This window comes from Poecilia mexicana, unplaced genomic scaffold (genome assembly GCF_051168715.1).
Source record: "Poecilia mexicana isolate PSO_F unplaced genomic scaffold, ASM5116871v1 scaffold_19, whole genome shotgun sequence".
In the NCBI taxonomy this organism is placed as follows: domain Eukaryota; kingdom Metazoa; phylum Chordata; class Actinopteri; order Cyprinodontiformes; family Poeciliidae; genus Poecilia; species Poecilia mexicana.
The window spans coordinates 17,605,942-17,620,783 of record NW_028263388.1 but is presented as its reverse complement, the minus strand read 5'-3'; the positions used below and the strand labels follow the sequence as shown (position 1 = coordinate 17,620,783).

The following is a 14,842-nucleotide window of genomic DNA, read 5'->3' as shown; positions in this document are numbered from 1 at the left end:
CTTATACATCTCAGGTTTTCAGTGAGTTTTCGCCACTGAAAGACGGGAAAATTAAGCAAACATGACACAAATCAGGTCTCCATTAAAAACGTAAAATTACAAAATCACCATTCCCTATGTGAATCATGGTGGTGGCAGCTTCATGCTGTGGGGACACTTCTCTTCCCTCAGCTGGAAGCAGACCAGTTAAAGGTTTTCAGACTGGGACTGATTCCAGCGTGAATACAAGCCAAAATATGAAAACAGAGTTTAAATGGAAAGGTTTCAAAGTGTGACCAAAGTGTGGCGCAGGGGTCATTTGTGGCCCCCCAGGATGAAATCTGGCGATTTGTAGCTGCGACTGCAGCGAAAGGTGGTGCTGTAATGTCCTCACACCACACTTTTCAGATTTTAATTTGCAAGTTTAAAAACTTTGTTTTCTTTCACAATTATGCTCTAAAAAACATTAAGATGTGTTTCTTGAGCTGATGTTAATCAGGCGTAAACTCCGTGAGCAGAAAACACTCTGGAAGACGAGCTGCTCGTTTTTATCACTAAATCTGATCCGTCGCTGCATCAGTGTCTGCAATGCTGCCGAGTCAGCAGATGAAGCAGGAGGAGGAAGGTGGCTGTGACTCACTCAGGTGGGGATGACGAAGCACTTTTCGATCTCCTCACAACAACAAAATGGCCGTGGGGGCTCGTCATCTTCACATTAATTAGAGGTAACTTTTTGCAGTGAAGCTGGAAAGCTGATGTGAAAGAGGAGGAAATGACATCACACGTCGGGATTACATGACAAAATGTCAGCTGGTTGGCCAGTTATATAACATGGGTTTGCATCCAGACCAGAGTCGGTCTGAATGAGGCGGTTAGGGGCGGGGATGCTGCATGGGGGGCAGGAGGGGGGGGGGTGCTGCAGCATCCAGCCATCTCTCTTCCTCCTCCTCCTCCTCCTCTTCCTCCTCTCTCCATCTCGTCGGTATCTGCTCTCTCCTCCTCCCTTCTCTCCTTCAGTCTGCGAGCTGTGGTCCTGCTGTGCACCGCGATCAGCGCTCTGCCAACCAGAGGAGGAGCCAAAACAGGCACGCGCACTCTCAGACATCCCACATCATCATCATCATCACCGCCACCATCATCATCATCTCTGCTGCACGCTCACTGTCAGCACCAGCCAGGCCTGTTCAGAGCAGGGGAGCCCAGCCGATCCGTCGCCCACAATGGATGTACTGATGAAAGGGTTCTCCATGGCCAAGGAGGGGGTGGTGGCCGCTGCAGAGAAGACCAAAGCAGGGATGGAGGAGGCAGCAGCCAAGACTAAAGAAGGGGTGATGTATGTAGGTATGTAGCCTGGAACAGAAGAGGAGAGGAAGATGCATTGGATGATGTGTAATAATTTATTTTGGTTTTCTAATCTGGGTGAAAACAAGCGAGAGAAACACAGGGAGAAGGAGGGAGAGGTGAGCACTATCGGGATGCTGCTGCAGGACTGCTGCAGGACTCAGGGTGTGGGGCTGGAAAAAGTGATGATGACAGAATCAGATGGGGTAAAGAAGTTGCATCTGGACGGGAAGAGGTGGAAATCTGGAGTCTGATGGGCAGAAATTAAAACAATTTAATTTGAGGGAAAGAAAAGGGGGGACACTGCAGAGTCCCGGGACGGCGCTGCAGGCTTTCATAGCACGAATTCGAGATCGATCGAGTGAAACAGGCTGCAGTGGGATGATAAATGCTGAATGTCGCTTCATGAAACCGTTTTTAAACATTTTTAATCAATTCCCCCCACCCCTCTTGCTGCTGTTTGCTGCGATTTTAATTTTAGCTCCAGCAGAGACTGCGTCACATCTCAAGGTTACCACCTGAGAGGAGGAGGAGATAAGGAAGAGGGGTGATAAAGCAGGAGCTGGGTGAGTGGGTCTCAGTTGTTGGCCGCAGTCCGTCCCTTCCGCATCGTCTCTGACGTCAGGTTGCTGCTGCAAAGTCTTAATGGTGGCATCCGAAAGCAGGAGTCAATGTCAGGAGGTGAAAGAAAAAGAAGAGCAGCTCTGACTCTGCGTTGTTTGTTATTCGTCTGAAAAATCATCCCTTAAAAGACAAGAACGGGATGCTGCAGATACCAGGGAAGAAAAAATAAGCGTGGATCTGAGCAGAGGGAAAAAGAGAGAGGAAAGATGAGGTCGCTGAAGTGAGGAGGGCCGATGGCTCTGATGAAGACGACAGTATCAGCCTGCAGTCGAGTGCACATGCATTACCTAAAAATAGAAAGCAGCACAAGCAGCGGAGGTTGCTCATCTGGGTTATGTGGCTCTTCACCCAGAGTGGCACAGCCTTGAGGGCAGCTGAGAGCATCTGCTGCAATTATTTTTGCAGTGTAAGTTCTGTAGCATCCCGTCACACTTTAGCATTTCTGCCTTTTGTTTTCAGTTTTATAGCAATCCATATACTTCTGTGTCAGGTTATTGAAACTGAGAGTGAAACTGACAACTTGACCAACTTTCTGAGTGATTTAGCTAATAATGATTTGATCAGAAGAGGAAAAGGAGGAGTGTTAAAATTTCGATTCTTAAATCGAGCCTGTGAATTTCACATTTTTGATCCCAGTAAACATTCACTATTCACAACATATTTCAAATATGTCAGGACTTCATTTATTAAAAATATGTTTTATTTTCTCAATTTTCGATAATTGTTTTTCAGTTGGGGAAACAGTCACAGCAGGCTGAATCTACAGCTTTGCTTGATAAAGTCACAGGTTTTGATTTAACTGGAACAGCATTTGATCATCTTCAGCTCAAAATCTTTAAATAATATTATAGGGAGTTCAAACCTGAGCGAGATATAAAATATTTTGATAATTTAAATTAGATTTTATTGTTAGTGCTTTAATTAACATTTTTACTTTAAGACTTACATGCAAAGAGCATTACAACTAAATGTTATTATTACAATGATTACTAAACATTAATCTCCACCGAACACGACACTGTTTGAGATTTACTCTATTAATTTGATTTGTGAAAACATAAAAATGCATTTTAACATTTTTAAAGAAGAAAACTGCAAGAGCAGCCATTGGTTAACAAGGTCTGCATGCACGACAAGTTTCTGTTATAGTAAAGCATCCAAATGTTGTTTGTTCATTTGATTTGATTTTTGTTCTTATTGTCAATAGAAATAAGCCTGAAAAATTCAAAATAATCTCCAGAAGATATTAAAGTCTCAATCTGTCTGTATTGCACATCATTAAAAATTAGGGATTTTTCTACACCGGAGTTCTCTCACAGGCTACGTTATTCAAATTTTATTTTTCTAATAATCACGTTTTAGTGGATCGGTCGCAGCTTTCATCAAATCAGGGTCGCTACAGAGCAAATCCTCTGCTGGAGAGAAATGATTAGAGCTCCATATTTGCATGTTTGATATTAAAATTTCATAAAAATATTCCCTCTAATCCAAGCAATCTTCATTTATTCAGGCAAGATTTAGATTGGGATTATCATTTATGGTCGGGATTATTTCTTGCTCTGATCAGTGGTGTCCTACGCGTCACCTTCTCCTGACGTTCAGTTGTTGTTTATAATTTAAAAGCTCTGAACATTCGTGCAGCTTGTTCTGCAGCGCGGGGACAGACAGCGGCACTCCTGGGGCTCCTTCGGTTAAACTGAGCGAAAAGTGTCTGTTTCACTGCAGCGTGCGTGCGTGCGTGCGTGCGTGCGTGTGGTGTCCTGCAGTACTGCTCCGTACTCAGGCACGTGGATGGCGTACCTCGGAGAGCGTGCAGGGCGAGCAGCAGGCGGGGGAAGGGAGGGACGTGGTGTGGATGCATGAGGCAGCAAATCGCAGTTTCTGCATCTGTTCCGACGATCCAGAGAGAGAGGAGGCTCGGGCTGATGCTACAGACGATGTTCTGCAGAGTTTTCTCTTCTTCTCTCTTGTTTCAGCGTAGATATTTCCCCCCATCCATCCGTCATTTCTGCGGATTATATAACTGGAGTTTTAATCTGTCCAGGATCATGCTGCAGAGAGCACAGCGCTGGGGAGAGGAGGGCGGGGCGGGTTTTAATTGTTTGGGAATTTATTAGGAGAACCGAGCTTTTCAAAGGTCCAACATATAAAAGAATAACTAACAACTAACAGCAAATTGCAGGACAAAAGGAGGGGAGGAGAAGAAAATATTCAGAATGTTGAGCAAACACAATCAGTCACATTACAGCCAAACCTCACTGTATTTTATTGTAAAAGCAGAAAATCTACCAAGTATTTTTGTCCAGTTTTTAGTGTTTAGTCTAGTTTTGTCTTGATGTAAAACAAAACTAACTTACCAGTAATGTTTCAGGAAGCTGCAGGAGGTTGTTTTAAGTAAATAATCCATTAATATTGATGAGACAGTATTAGATCCACTGCCATATTATTTTATGTGAAACAAGGGATTTTCCCACATTATTAGTGAAATTATCTGCCTGTGTAACTGGAACGTTTTCATCAATATTAAGAAATTATTGACTTAAAACAAGCTTATATTCATCTATTCATCTATTCGATATGCATCTCTGAAAACAATTAAGAGACCACTCCTGTTGTCCTCGGGTTATTTTGACCCGAGGACAACAGGAGTTTCTCTGATTTTATTTTCTATAGCTTATATATTTGAGTAAAATGAACATTGTTCTTTTATTCTATGAATTACTGACAACAAGCTTCCGAAAATCCAAGCAAAAATGTTGTATTTATTTGCAGAAAATGAGAAAAGACGCAGTGCTTTATAACCATTTATATTTTATATCCATTTAGAAACGACAATACTAATGTTTTAACTCAGGAAGAGTTCAGGAATCATTATTTGGTGGAATAATATTAGTGCAGTGGGCTCTTAATGTTTTTTGCAGAGCTGTATTTTTGCTGAAAACTTATTTTTGTATTTTATTTCAAGAGTACTAAAATATTTACATGAGAAACTCGACCAAAAATAGTAAGATTTTGTGTTTTTGTAATGAATCTAGTAGAAAAAAATAAACGTTTTTTAAATTATTTAAAGATAAAACTCAAAAGTGTGGCATGCTTTTGCATCCAGAGCCCTTTATTCTCATACCTCTGAATAAAATCCAGTGTAAACGAAATGCTTCAGGAGGATGCCGCACAGTTCAGAGGTAAAGTGTAATCTCCAACAATCTGACCTTTATTAAAGATTTGTAGGAAGAGAGCCATTGCTTAAAGGACAGTATAAGAAATCCTGCTTGTAGTTTGCAACAAACCATTTAGTGAAAACAAATAAATCTGTAGCGACCAGATCTATTAATTGCATTATAAATAAAAACAAACTTGATAATTTCCATTGGCATGATTGTTTTTCTCTTATCTTTCTATCAAAGTCTGGATGACAAAAGGCTTCAGTCTGGTGCTTTAGTCTCAACCCACCTTTTATTATTATTATTATTATTATTATTATTATTATTATTATTATTATTATTATTATGTTTACAGAGACTTGTGTCCTTTTTGGGTGTTTTGTTTATTTTAAATTCATAAATCATCATTAGAAATTCAAGTTTATTGATGCTTGATAGGGTGTACTTCCATTATTATACCTTCATTATAATATTACTTGAAAATTGTAAAATTGTAATATTATTGTTTATCGCAATAAATTGTTATTGTGACAAGTCCAGACACAGCAGACATGGAAGAAGACGCTCTGGTCAGATGACACAAAATATTAACTTTCTGATCTAACAGCTAAATATTATGTGTGGTGGATAATTAAAGCGCACAAGTCTGAATAAACCATCTGCTTCATGATACACGGAGGTAGCAGAATCATGCTGTGGAGATGTGTTTCTTCACTAGGGGCAGGAAAGAGAGTCAGAGTTGATGTGAAGATAGATGACGCTAAATACGGAACAATCCTGAAAGAAAAACGTTTTAAAAATTAAATTCACATCCACCGACTTTCAATTTAATGCAAGTAAAATGTGCAAAGCTGTTGGAGGAAAAACCCCAAAAGATCTTCAGCTGAACCAGCAGGGGAAGGTGGTCATACGAAATACTCTTTACAGTGGCTGAATACATAATATGCACACCACACTTTTCAGATTATTTTGGAAAACAATATTGAAAATTTATAAATCATATAATCATTAAAATACTCCACAATTAACAGCTCTAATGTGGCGATATGTGTAAAGGTTGAAATATTTCTGCAAAGCATCATATTTTCACTTAATTTTTCCATTATTTTCAAATAATAAAATTCCTTAGTAGAAAAACAGAAAACTGTGAAATATGTCAGTTGTGAAAGAATGTAATTTTTGTTTTCTTTGGTCTGCAGGAAGCAAGACGAAGGAAGGAGTTGTGTCATCAGTAAACACAGGTAAGAAAAGCTTCATTTGGTAACAAATAAAAATGCACTGATCAGGCTTTTATTAATCAGACTGATTTCCAATTTAAAAATCACTAAATTAATTAATTAAATGCAGCAAACATTGACGATGAAAGAAAAACAAATTCCACAGTTTGACAGAAGAAATAGATATAAAAACAAAAGCATTGAAATTGTATCCCTATTTGTCGCTAAGCTTCATTATATTTTTAATATATTAAAAACAGAAGTCCTGTTGAAAAGCACAACAAACAGCATTGAATCTACTCAGCTGATTATACTCAAGGCTGATTATTGGAAACGATCAGTGGGTCAGTGACACAAACTTCAATTAAAACCTATTGTTCCCATTCTTGAGACGTCCTAAGAGTGTTTTCTGTCGTGTTTACACAAAGAAATGTTTTATGAAATGAAAACAAAAAGCCTCAAAGGCTCCATATTTCACAGATAATCAGACTATAATCCAGATGAAGACGTCTCACTGAGAAGAACAGATCGTGTCGCCATCACTCAGTAAATGAGGATTACCAGCTTTTCCATCCATTAAATTTTAAATGGTTCAAATGATCTGAAAGATTTAACTGAATCAATAATCTAAATCAGAGCCTGACTTGTTATAAATATGGAATAAACAATGAGGATTGCAACTCATTATTTTTTTATATATGACAGATTTGTTTGCATACCACTTCGTTTCAAATATTGATATAAATAGATTAAAGTATTCAACATAAATCTTGCAGCTCTTCTTAGATTGTCAACATTCAAATTACATCCATGGATGCAGGTAGCTAGAAAAGCTTCCGGTTCACTGAACATCTGATCCGCTCTCCAGGAGAACTGAGACATTTTGTTTATTTGTTTATCTTTTTTTTTTTTTTTTAAAGATGGCGGGCTCTCAAACACTCAAAAACTGGTCTTTGGGTTGTAAAGGTTAACAATAACCCCTGTGCTGCGACTGTGATTGTTAATCCTACTAATGAGAAACACAACAAAACCCCAACCTAGCAAGAAAAACGCTAGGTTGCGTTTAAAATGTGTACTAAAAGTGTCGGTGTGGGCATTAGTTGGCCAATGTTTAGGTGTCCCACTCACCTGTGTCGTTTCTCTCCGTGTCAGTGGCCAACAGGACCGTGGACCAGGCCAACATCGTGGGAGACACGGCGGTCGCCGGAGCCAACGAGGTGTCACAGGCGACCATCGAGGGCGTGGAGAACGTCGCTGCGTCAACCGGGATGGTCAGTCAGGTCGGTTACCATGGTGACGCCTTAGAGGTGATCCATCATGGAGTTACGGAACAGCGACAGCAGCCTCGATCAAACTGAAGAAACAATATTAACTGCTGTTTGGTTTGTAGCCACTAGATGGAGCTATTTACATCAAAGCTGCGACACTGGAAATGTACCGTTTATTACATAACTACTTAAATCGATTTCTAAACGTGGTGTTGAATTTTTTTTTATTGTATTTAAAAAAATAAAAAAGACTTATTCTGATCTAAATTTCTCCAGATTTTATAGCAGTTTATTTTTTCCGACTGTATCTTAAACATAAAAACTTCACGGATTTTTTATTTTTTATTTTTTTCACTTCAAAAGGTGAAACCCAGATGTTATTTTTACAAGAAGTGCAATATATTTCAAGTGTTTATTCGGGGTAATTTAAATGATTATGTCCAAAAATTTAATTAATATTACATAAGACCAATTCGAAAAGTTCTTTGTAATGCAAAATATTAAGTTATGGTCCGCACAATTATACTGAATGTTACTGACTTTGCAGTCGTCCAGTAGAGAGTTACTGGAGGCAGAAAAGGTTACATTTCAGAAAACTGGTTGTTCACAGAGGCCTGGATCCAAGCACGTTGAAGGAAAGTTAAGTGGAAGGAAAATTTTGCTGCAGGGACACAAACTTTTGGAACTTAATTACTGAAATGAAAAATGTTTTTCAGTAATGATTATTGTGATTAGACAAGGATCAGGGTCTAGTGATTTTTCTTTATTCAGACTCCATTCCTTTATATTTATTGTTTATGTGCATTATTGCACAATCCACACATTGCATTTTAGGAGCAATTTTGTATTTCTGAATACAAATCTGTGCAGTTATTTACTTAACTTGTGAACTCCTGACATCTGTTCACCCTTTCTCTGGCTTTTATGTTAACTTTTCTGACAGACGTTAAATGTTCCCACATTTAACTCTTGTTGTGACTTTTGAGCTTGAATGCAAGAAGTTGTTTTATTTTATTTTATTTTATTTTATTTTATTGTGGAGTAAATGTCTCCTGTCTTGTGCGTTGTTGTTGTTGTACTTCAGGTCAATTCGCCTCTTTACCATTTCTTCCCATCTACATTCATAATGTACACACAAATAAAAATGTTTCGTACTCATGTACTAAACCACTTAGTATCAGGCTTATTTGGTTCTGAACTATTGAAATGAATTGAATGAATTTTAATAATCCAAATATACTATAAGTAGAGTATTTTATTTATTCTTTATTTTACCCGGAATAATCTCAATAAGATCTAAAATGTCTTATTGGCCAAAACAGCAACATAATCGTTCCACTTTGAAAACACAAGTTGAAATATGGATTAATTGGATAAATAGCAAGATTAGAGCTTTATAAGCTCCAAAAATAAGAACTAAACCCAGAATGATTTACGAATCATATTCCTGCAGATACACTGAGCCTAATATTTTCAACCACGAATTAGGTGTTTAAACTGTATCTGTAGTCATTTGTTGATTAAAGATTTATAAATCTTTTTCTCACACGAAGAAAGTTTGTTTCTGAAGTTACAAACTACATTTCTTTTTAGAAAAATCCAAAATATTTGTAGGCAGATATTTGCCTAATCAAAGGCAAAAGATGAAGCAGAAGTTTACAAAATCCACATAAAAGTGCTACATTTTAACACAGTTTACTTAAATAATAAATAAAAAAGGAGCCAAATATGGACCCCTGAGGGACACCTTTCTGAATTAGGAAAGATCAGGAGGACACACAAAAACTGTAACAGTTTGTGTTTCACCAAACATTTTAGGATCTTTTGAAAATCTTCTAGTATCTACCAGTTTACAGTGTTATAGAAAATGACTTGAAATAATCAATGGAAACATTTTGTACCTGAAATTCTGCGAACAAAAAGACGAACATTCAAAATGGTGAAAGGGCGAAATGACCAGAATTTGTTGTTGTTGTTTTGTTGTTCTCATTGTTTGTTTTATTTGTTTTTCTTTTTTATGCTGTTTGTGTCTCATTTGTGTTTCTCTGATAGGAGGAGCCCATATATGAGGTACCTACTGGACAGCAACATGGGGGTTTTAGCTCTACCTGGTTTGGGTTTGGTTTGGGTTTGAGAGATAAAGAGGCGAAGCCTTGCATGCTAACTGATAGCTGCAGGTCTAATCCATCAATTTAAATTTAAGGTTTATTGCAGCAGGTGAGCATCAGGAGGGATGGTTGGAAAGCTGCTGGTCACATTACAGCATTTTGAGTTTAAAACAACAAATAATGTAAAATATATATATATATATATATATATATATATATATATATATATATATATATATATATATATATATATATATATATATAAAATAACAGTAAAGCCTTCTGAAGGTTTGAAAGCATATTGATGCTCTTAATTTGTAAGGATTCCAAAATATTCAGATTAATTGGAAGAAAATTACAAAGAAAAGAGGAGAAAGTTTGGCATTTTATTTTTTTAAAGTGCCTTATGAAAGTATTCAAACCCATGAACTCTGCTTACGGTTCTAAAAGATTACTGACCTTTAGGCTATAGAGAAATATGCGCCACACTTTTCAGATTCTTCTTTATGTAGGGGAAAATGCACAAATACTTTCACAAGGTATTGTATTCTGCTTCTTTCACCTTCTTTTCTGCTGCTCACTTTGGTGTAAGGCAACACTTTACTAAATTATACTAAATCTTTTCATTTCTAATCATTATTTCTCCTCCAGCTTACCAGATCAGGTAGTTAATGACGCAGAAAGTATTTATTGATATTTTTATCCCCCCTTTTGGTTTGCAAACTTAAGAACTATAACAAACTAACAGCCTAAAAATCCCTCAGCATGTTGATTTGTTCCTCCCAGCATGTTTTCCATTCAAACCAGTTTGTAAAATGATGTCTTAGTGAAATCAAAACTTAGACATTTGTTGATGCCCAGATCCTCGCACTGTCACTATCTCATTGTGACAGACAGTAATAATCGACTCCAAATGTTTTTTTAAAATGTTTTTGAACCATTTATGCTGTTTTCTCCTCTGCAGGGAGAGTATGGAGGAATGGAGCAAGGAGGGGAAGGAGGAGAGGTAAGAAAACAAACCATCAAACGATGAGCAACGCTTCAGCCTCGACAGGAAGCCAGAGTTAATTCAGTTACATATAACATAATAAATTATTTGGTTGGTTATTGTAAGGTCCAGTTTATAGAATAGAATAGAATAGTCCTGCATTAAGTGGGGAAATTAACTTGTTACAGCAGCAGAGCAACAAGGTATCCCCATTTAATATAAAAATATATAAAATAAAAATAACTGCATATTAATAAAGTGCCTGCAGATAAAAGAAGATCAAAATTAAACAAAAACCTAAAAATCTGGGGGATTTTAAAATCTAGAATAAATAAAAATTTCCCAGATATTCAGGTTTTGATTTAATTTTAATTTATTTGAAGTTACTTTATTAATTAGAGATGTGAATCTTTCAGTATCTAACAATTCGATTACGATTTTTATGTCACAATTCATTTCAGAAACAATTTCTGATTCAATAACAGTTTTTGAGAAATTTTATACAAGACTATTCCTTCAGCTTATATTTAAACAAAAGCATGTTTGAGCATCAAATTCTGCAACTTAAATTACCAGCTTTAGGTTAGCTTAGCTGCATGGCTTCCTCTTAAATAAAAATATATCAAAGAATTATTCGAAACATTCACAGCGGACGAGACGCCCTTCAGCTGTGGACGTGTGATGCAATATATGCTCGCAAATAGGAGAGCCAAAGACTTATTTAAAAAAAACATTTTTGAGTATTTGAATCGATTCTGCATCTGTAATATTAATATCAGTTGTTTAATTAAACACCTGAACTGCCTACAGCAGGTCATTTTTCTCTTTGCGGTCATCAAAGTGTCACTAATCAGACTGATCAATGAAGATCTAAAATGGAGAACTGTAGTTCTAGGAGGTTTAAAGCAATTTTAAAAATACTGCAGATTCTTATTTTCTTGGTTTAATATCTTTAAGTATAAGATAAACAACTTGAGGAAGAAGACAAAATCAGTAAAATGAAAGGAAATCCAGCTGCAGGCCACCACAATGAACTGGAAATATCTGAATCGCTGATATGACTGAACAGTAGAACCGGTTTTACACTGCAATCAAAAAAAAAAAAAGAAAACCTGCTCCAAGGTCAACAACTTTATGATGAACATAGAATAGCCAGATGCTTTCTTGGAAAAAGTTTTATTTCTGATTGAGACAAACAATTTTGAATAATTAAAAGAAGTTTGTTTGAAGGAAATGTTTTGACTAATGTGACAAAAAGTTTGGACACCCCTGGTCTAAGATCTCTCTTTTTTTCTGTGCTCCTTCTGTAATATTTAAACAATGTACTGACTTATTGATAGAGATAAACAAGTTGCACAGCTTTTTATATGTATTTTACATATTTTTCCCCATCAGTATCATCAACTATGGAAGTTTTTCTTAGGACAAAAATTGACAGGATTGAGAAGAAAAAGAGGATCACTGCAAAAACACAATCTTACAAAGTATTTTAAGTCTAGTGGAAATATACTTGAAATAAGAAAACTAACTTACAAGCAACTTTTCTGCAGTTGTAGAAATTTAAGTGAATATTTCCTTGATATTGATGAAAAAGTGCTATTATGGGGAAATTGTCTTATTATGAGTAAATTTATCTGGAATTAACACTTTTTAATCAATGTTAAGTAATTAATTGAAGTGAAATAAGATATTTGCACTAGAAACACATTCTTCAAATCAGACAATTTTTTGTTAAATGTTTGTGCAGCAACATTTTTGTTTGTGCTGCTCTCATTTTAAAGATATTAAGAAATGTTTCCAGAGGTCATGAAAGGTCAACCAGCCGCCCCACATTGTGCAAATCAAAATTGGTGGCAATCAACTGATTGGGCTGGTTTTTGTGCAGCAATTTTTTTTGTTTGTGCTGCTTTGGCTTTGAAAGTTTAAAGGTCAACAGGTCAACCAGTTCTAGCAGTCATGTGATGCTCTAAATCCGTTGTTCTCATTTCTAGGGGTACTAGTCTCCTTCCAGACCCTCCAGCTGCCCCTCGCCTTCCTCGCCTCGCCGTACCCGACTCCAGATGTTCAGCATATTTTTTTGTGACTTTTCGGAACCAAAATCAGAACAGACTCTTCCAGACGCCGCACCTCGGCTTTCCCCTCACCGTCTAACCCCCCCTGCAGCCTGTAGCGCCCCCTCTGCTTCCCCGGCCTCACCTGTGTGTTCGTGTAGATAAACCCTCCCTCCGCCGCCCCCCCGGCTCCCGTGTCATTGCCACCCGACTGAGAAATTTCAAAAATCACCCAAACACAAAAAAGACACACCTCAAGAAGGTGCCAGCATGACACACGCACATACAGAACATACCAGGAATACCAGCAGACCACACACAGGGCAAACAAGTAGCCGTAGGAGATAACAGAGAAACCTGTCTTAATAGAAGAAACAGAAGTCATCGTGAAACCGAAGGAGCTGCATGAGAGGTTGTGCGTGTGCTGCAGGCCGTGTGTCCGTGTCCAAGCTTGTGTGCATGTGTTGTCAGCAGGGACCCACGCATTAAAGACCTGTGCTTCAGTTTGTGGCAGTAGGATGCATGAGCTGACGTTCCCCGTGGTGTTTTCTCTCTCTATAGGGCGGCTGTTATGTGTTGCAAAAACGCCGGCTTCGTGTGTGTGTGTTCGCTTCAGCATTTAGAAACAGGGTTAGCGCAGTAGAAGTGGTGAGCAAGTGCAACGTGACGTTATGCATGAGCGTTTTCAGATGTCTGTACTATGCCGTGACGTGTTTGTGTCCGCAAAGTCGGGGTAGGAAGAAAGAGCGTTCAACAATCAGTTATTGCTCGTTTGGCTGGATTTGGGTGAAGAGGAAGAGTCCCTACAGTTCGTACCAACAACAACCGGACAATCTCTGTCTCACCTTTAATGTGAAAACGAAAACCAGCAAGTGTGAAACAATTAACCGCCTGAACAAAGTAACTGTTTTACAGTTTTCACTTCCCTCTTGAACCAGTTTCACACCTTGAAACGTGACCAGAACAACCCAAATATTTGACCCGGATGGAGGTTCAGGTCAGAAAGTCGTGTGGTTGTTATTGCCTTTGGCTGCAATGTAAAGGCAATAAAAGCTGCTTCCAATGAACTGAAGAAGCCTTTTGGATGAGGGGTGAGAAATTCTTGGAAAAGACAAGAAGTCCAGTTGCCTTTTGATTCAATACTTACAAATTTGCACCAATGATGAACAATTGGATTTTAAATTCTGTGCACCAAAAGCAACAAGAAGAAGTAAAAACAAAACCTATCACTGAATCAGATTGCAGATTACATCTGTCCTCTGTTTCTGCAAAATAAAATTATTTCAAAGCTAAAACAACTAAACAGTTGTATTAGTAGCGAGATGGCTGGTTTTTCGTGTTAATCTCCTTTACAGACAAATTAAATTTTTGTCAGGATATTTTCAGGTTGGTGTTAAAATCCCTTTGGCAGAAGAAGGAAAAAATGCTCACTTCTAGACATAGATGTGCTTGTTTCAACAGAAAATACTTAACAGAAAATGCTAAAAATTAAAGAAAAAAAGAAATATTCATCTTTTCCCCTCGTGTGCGAGTCGAGCTTTGGGAAACCGGTTTGAGTGCAATCACGGGAAACATCCAGCTGAGTTTCTGGGTTCATCTAAACCACAGATGTACCAGTGAGTCCAGTTTGATGAAAAGGAGAGGAATGAAGGCTTTATGTTTCGTTTTTAGCTAAGCTCTGTGTGGTTATCTACGCTGAACGTGTTCCCTCTCTGCTGTCTGGGCCGGTCGGATAGTCCCTTCCCCTGTCGCCGAGCGTCACGCCATCAGCCATCGCTTTAAGAGTGTGTGTACGTGTGTTCAAGTAGAGGAGGTTCAGCCAGAAGAGTGTGTGTGCATTTTCTTTTTTTTACGTTTTACTTTGAGGTCAACTGACACCGACGACTGCATGTTGCCTTACAGAACGACACACCCATGAAAACACACACACTTCAGAGAAAAAGAAACACAAACCAACACGACACACACACACACACACACAACCAACCTGAGTCACGCACTGTGTTTAAGTTGGCATCACATCAAATTTGCTGATTTTATAAACCGTAAATGTGAAAATAAAAAAGGTTTTGTTGAATCCAACTATGGTGTTTATGTCTTTATTT

At 37.8% G+C, this 14,842-nt stretch overlaps 1 protein-coding gene across 2 annotated transcripts; it reads left to right on the top strand.

Annotated features, from left to right (window-relative positions):
* The first annotated feature begins 903 nt into the window (after nucleotides 1-903).
* sncgb (synuclein, gamma b (breast cancer-specific protein 1)) lies at nucleotides 904-14,049 on the top strand. Of its 2 annotated transcripts, XM_014968736.2 has the most exons (5): nucleotides 904-1,320; nucleotides 6,305-6,346; nucleotides 7,475-7,602; nucleotides 10,663-10,704; nucleotides 12,678-14,049. In XM_014968736.2, exons 1-5 carry the CDS (start codon nucleotides 1,200-1,202, stop codon nucleotides 12,684-12,686), a joined length of 342 nt encoding a protein of 113 aa, XP_014824222.1. In that variant the 5' UTR covers nucleotides 904-1,199; the 3' UTR covers nucleotides 12,687-14,049. The 2 variants fall into 2 exon arrangements, with proteins under 2 accessions (XP_014824222.1, XP_087857060.1); XM_088000934.1 differs by lacking the exons at nucleotides 10,663-10,704; nucleotides 12,678-14,049 and having other exon boundaries at nucleotides 7,475-8,458.
* Nucleotides 14,050-14,842: the final 793 nt, after the last annotated feature.

Bases quoted from the DNA above. Each gene is read 5' to 3' on its own strand.
- sncgb (XM_088000934.1), top strand. From the start codon at position 1,200: ATGGATGTACTGATGAAAGGGTTCTCCATGGCCAAGGAGGGGGTGGTG. The intron at 1,321-6,304 runs GTATGTAGCCTG...TTTGGTCTGCAG, and splicing joins AGAAGGGGTGATGTATGTAG to GAAGCAAGACGAAGGAAGGA. The intron at 6,347-7,474 runs GTAAGAAAAGCT...TCTCCGTGTCAG, and splicing joins TGTGTCATCAGTAAACACAG to TGGCCAACAGGACCGTGGAC.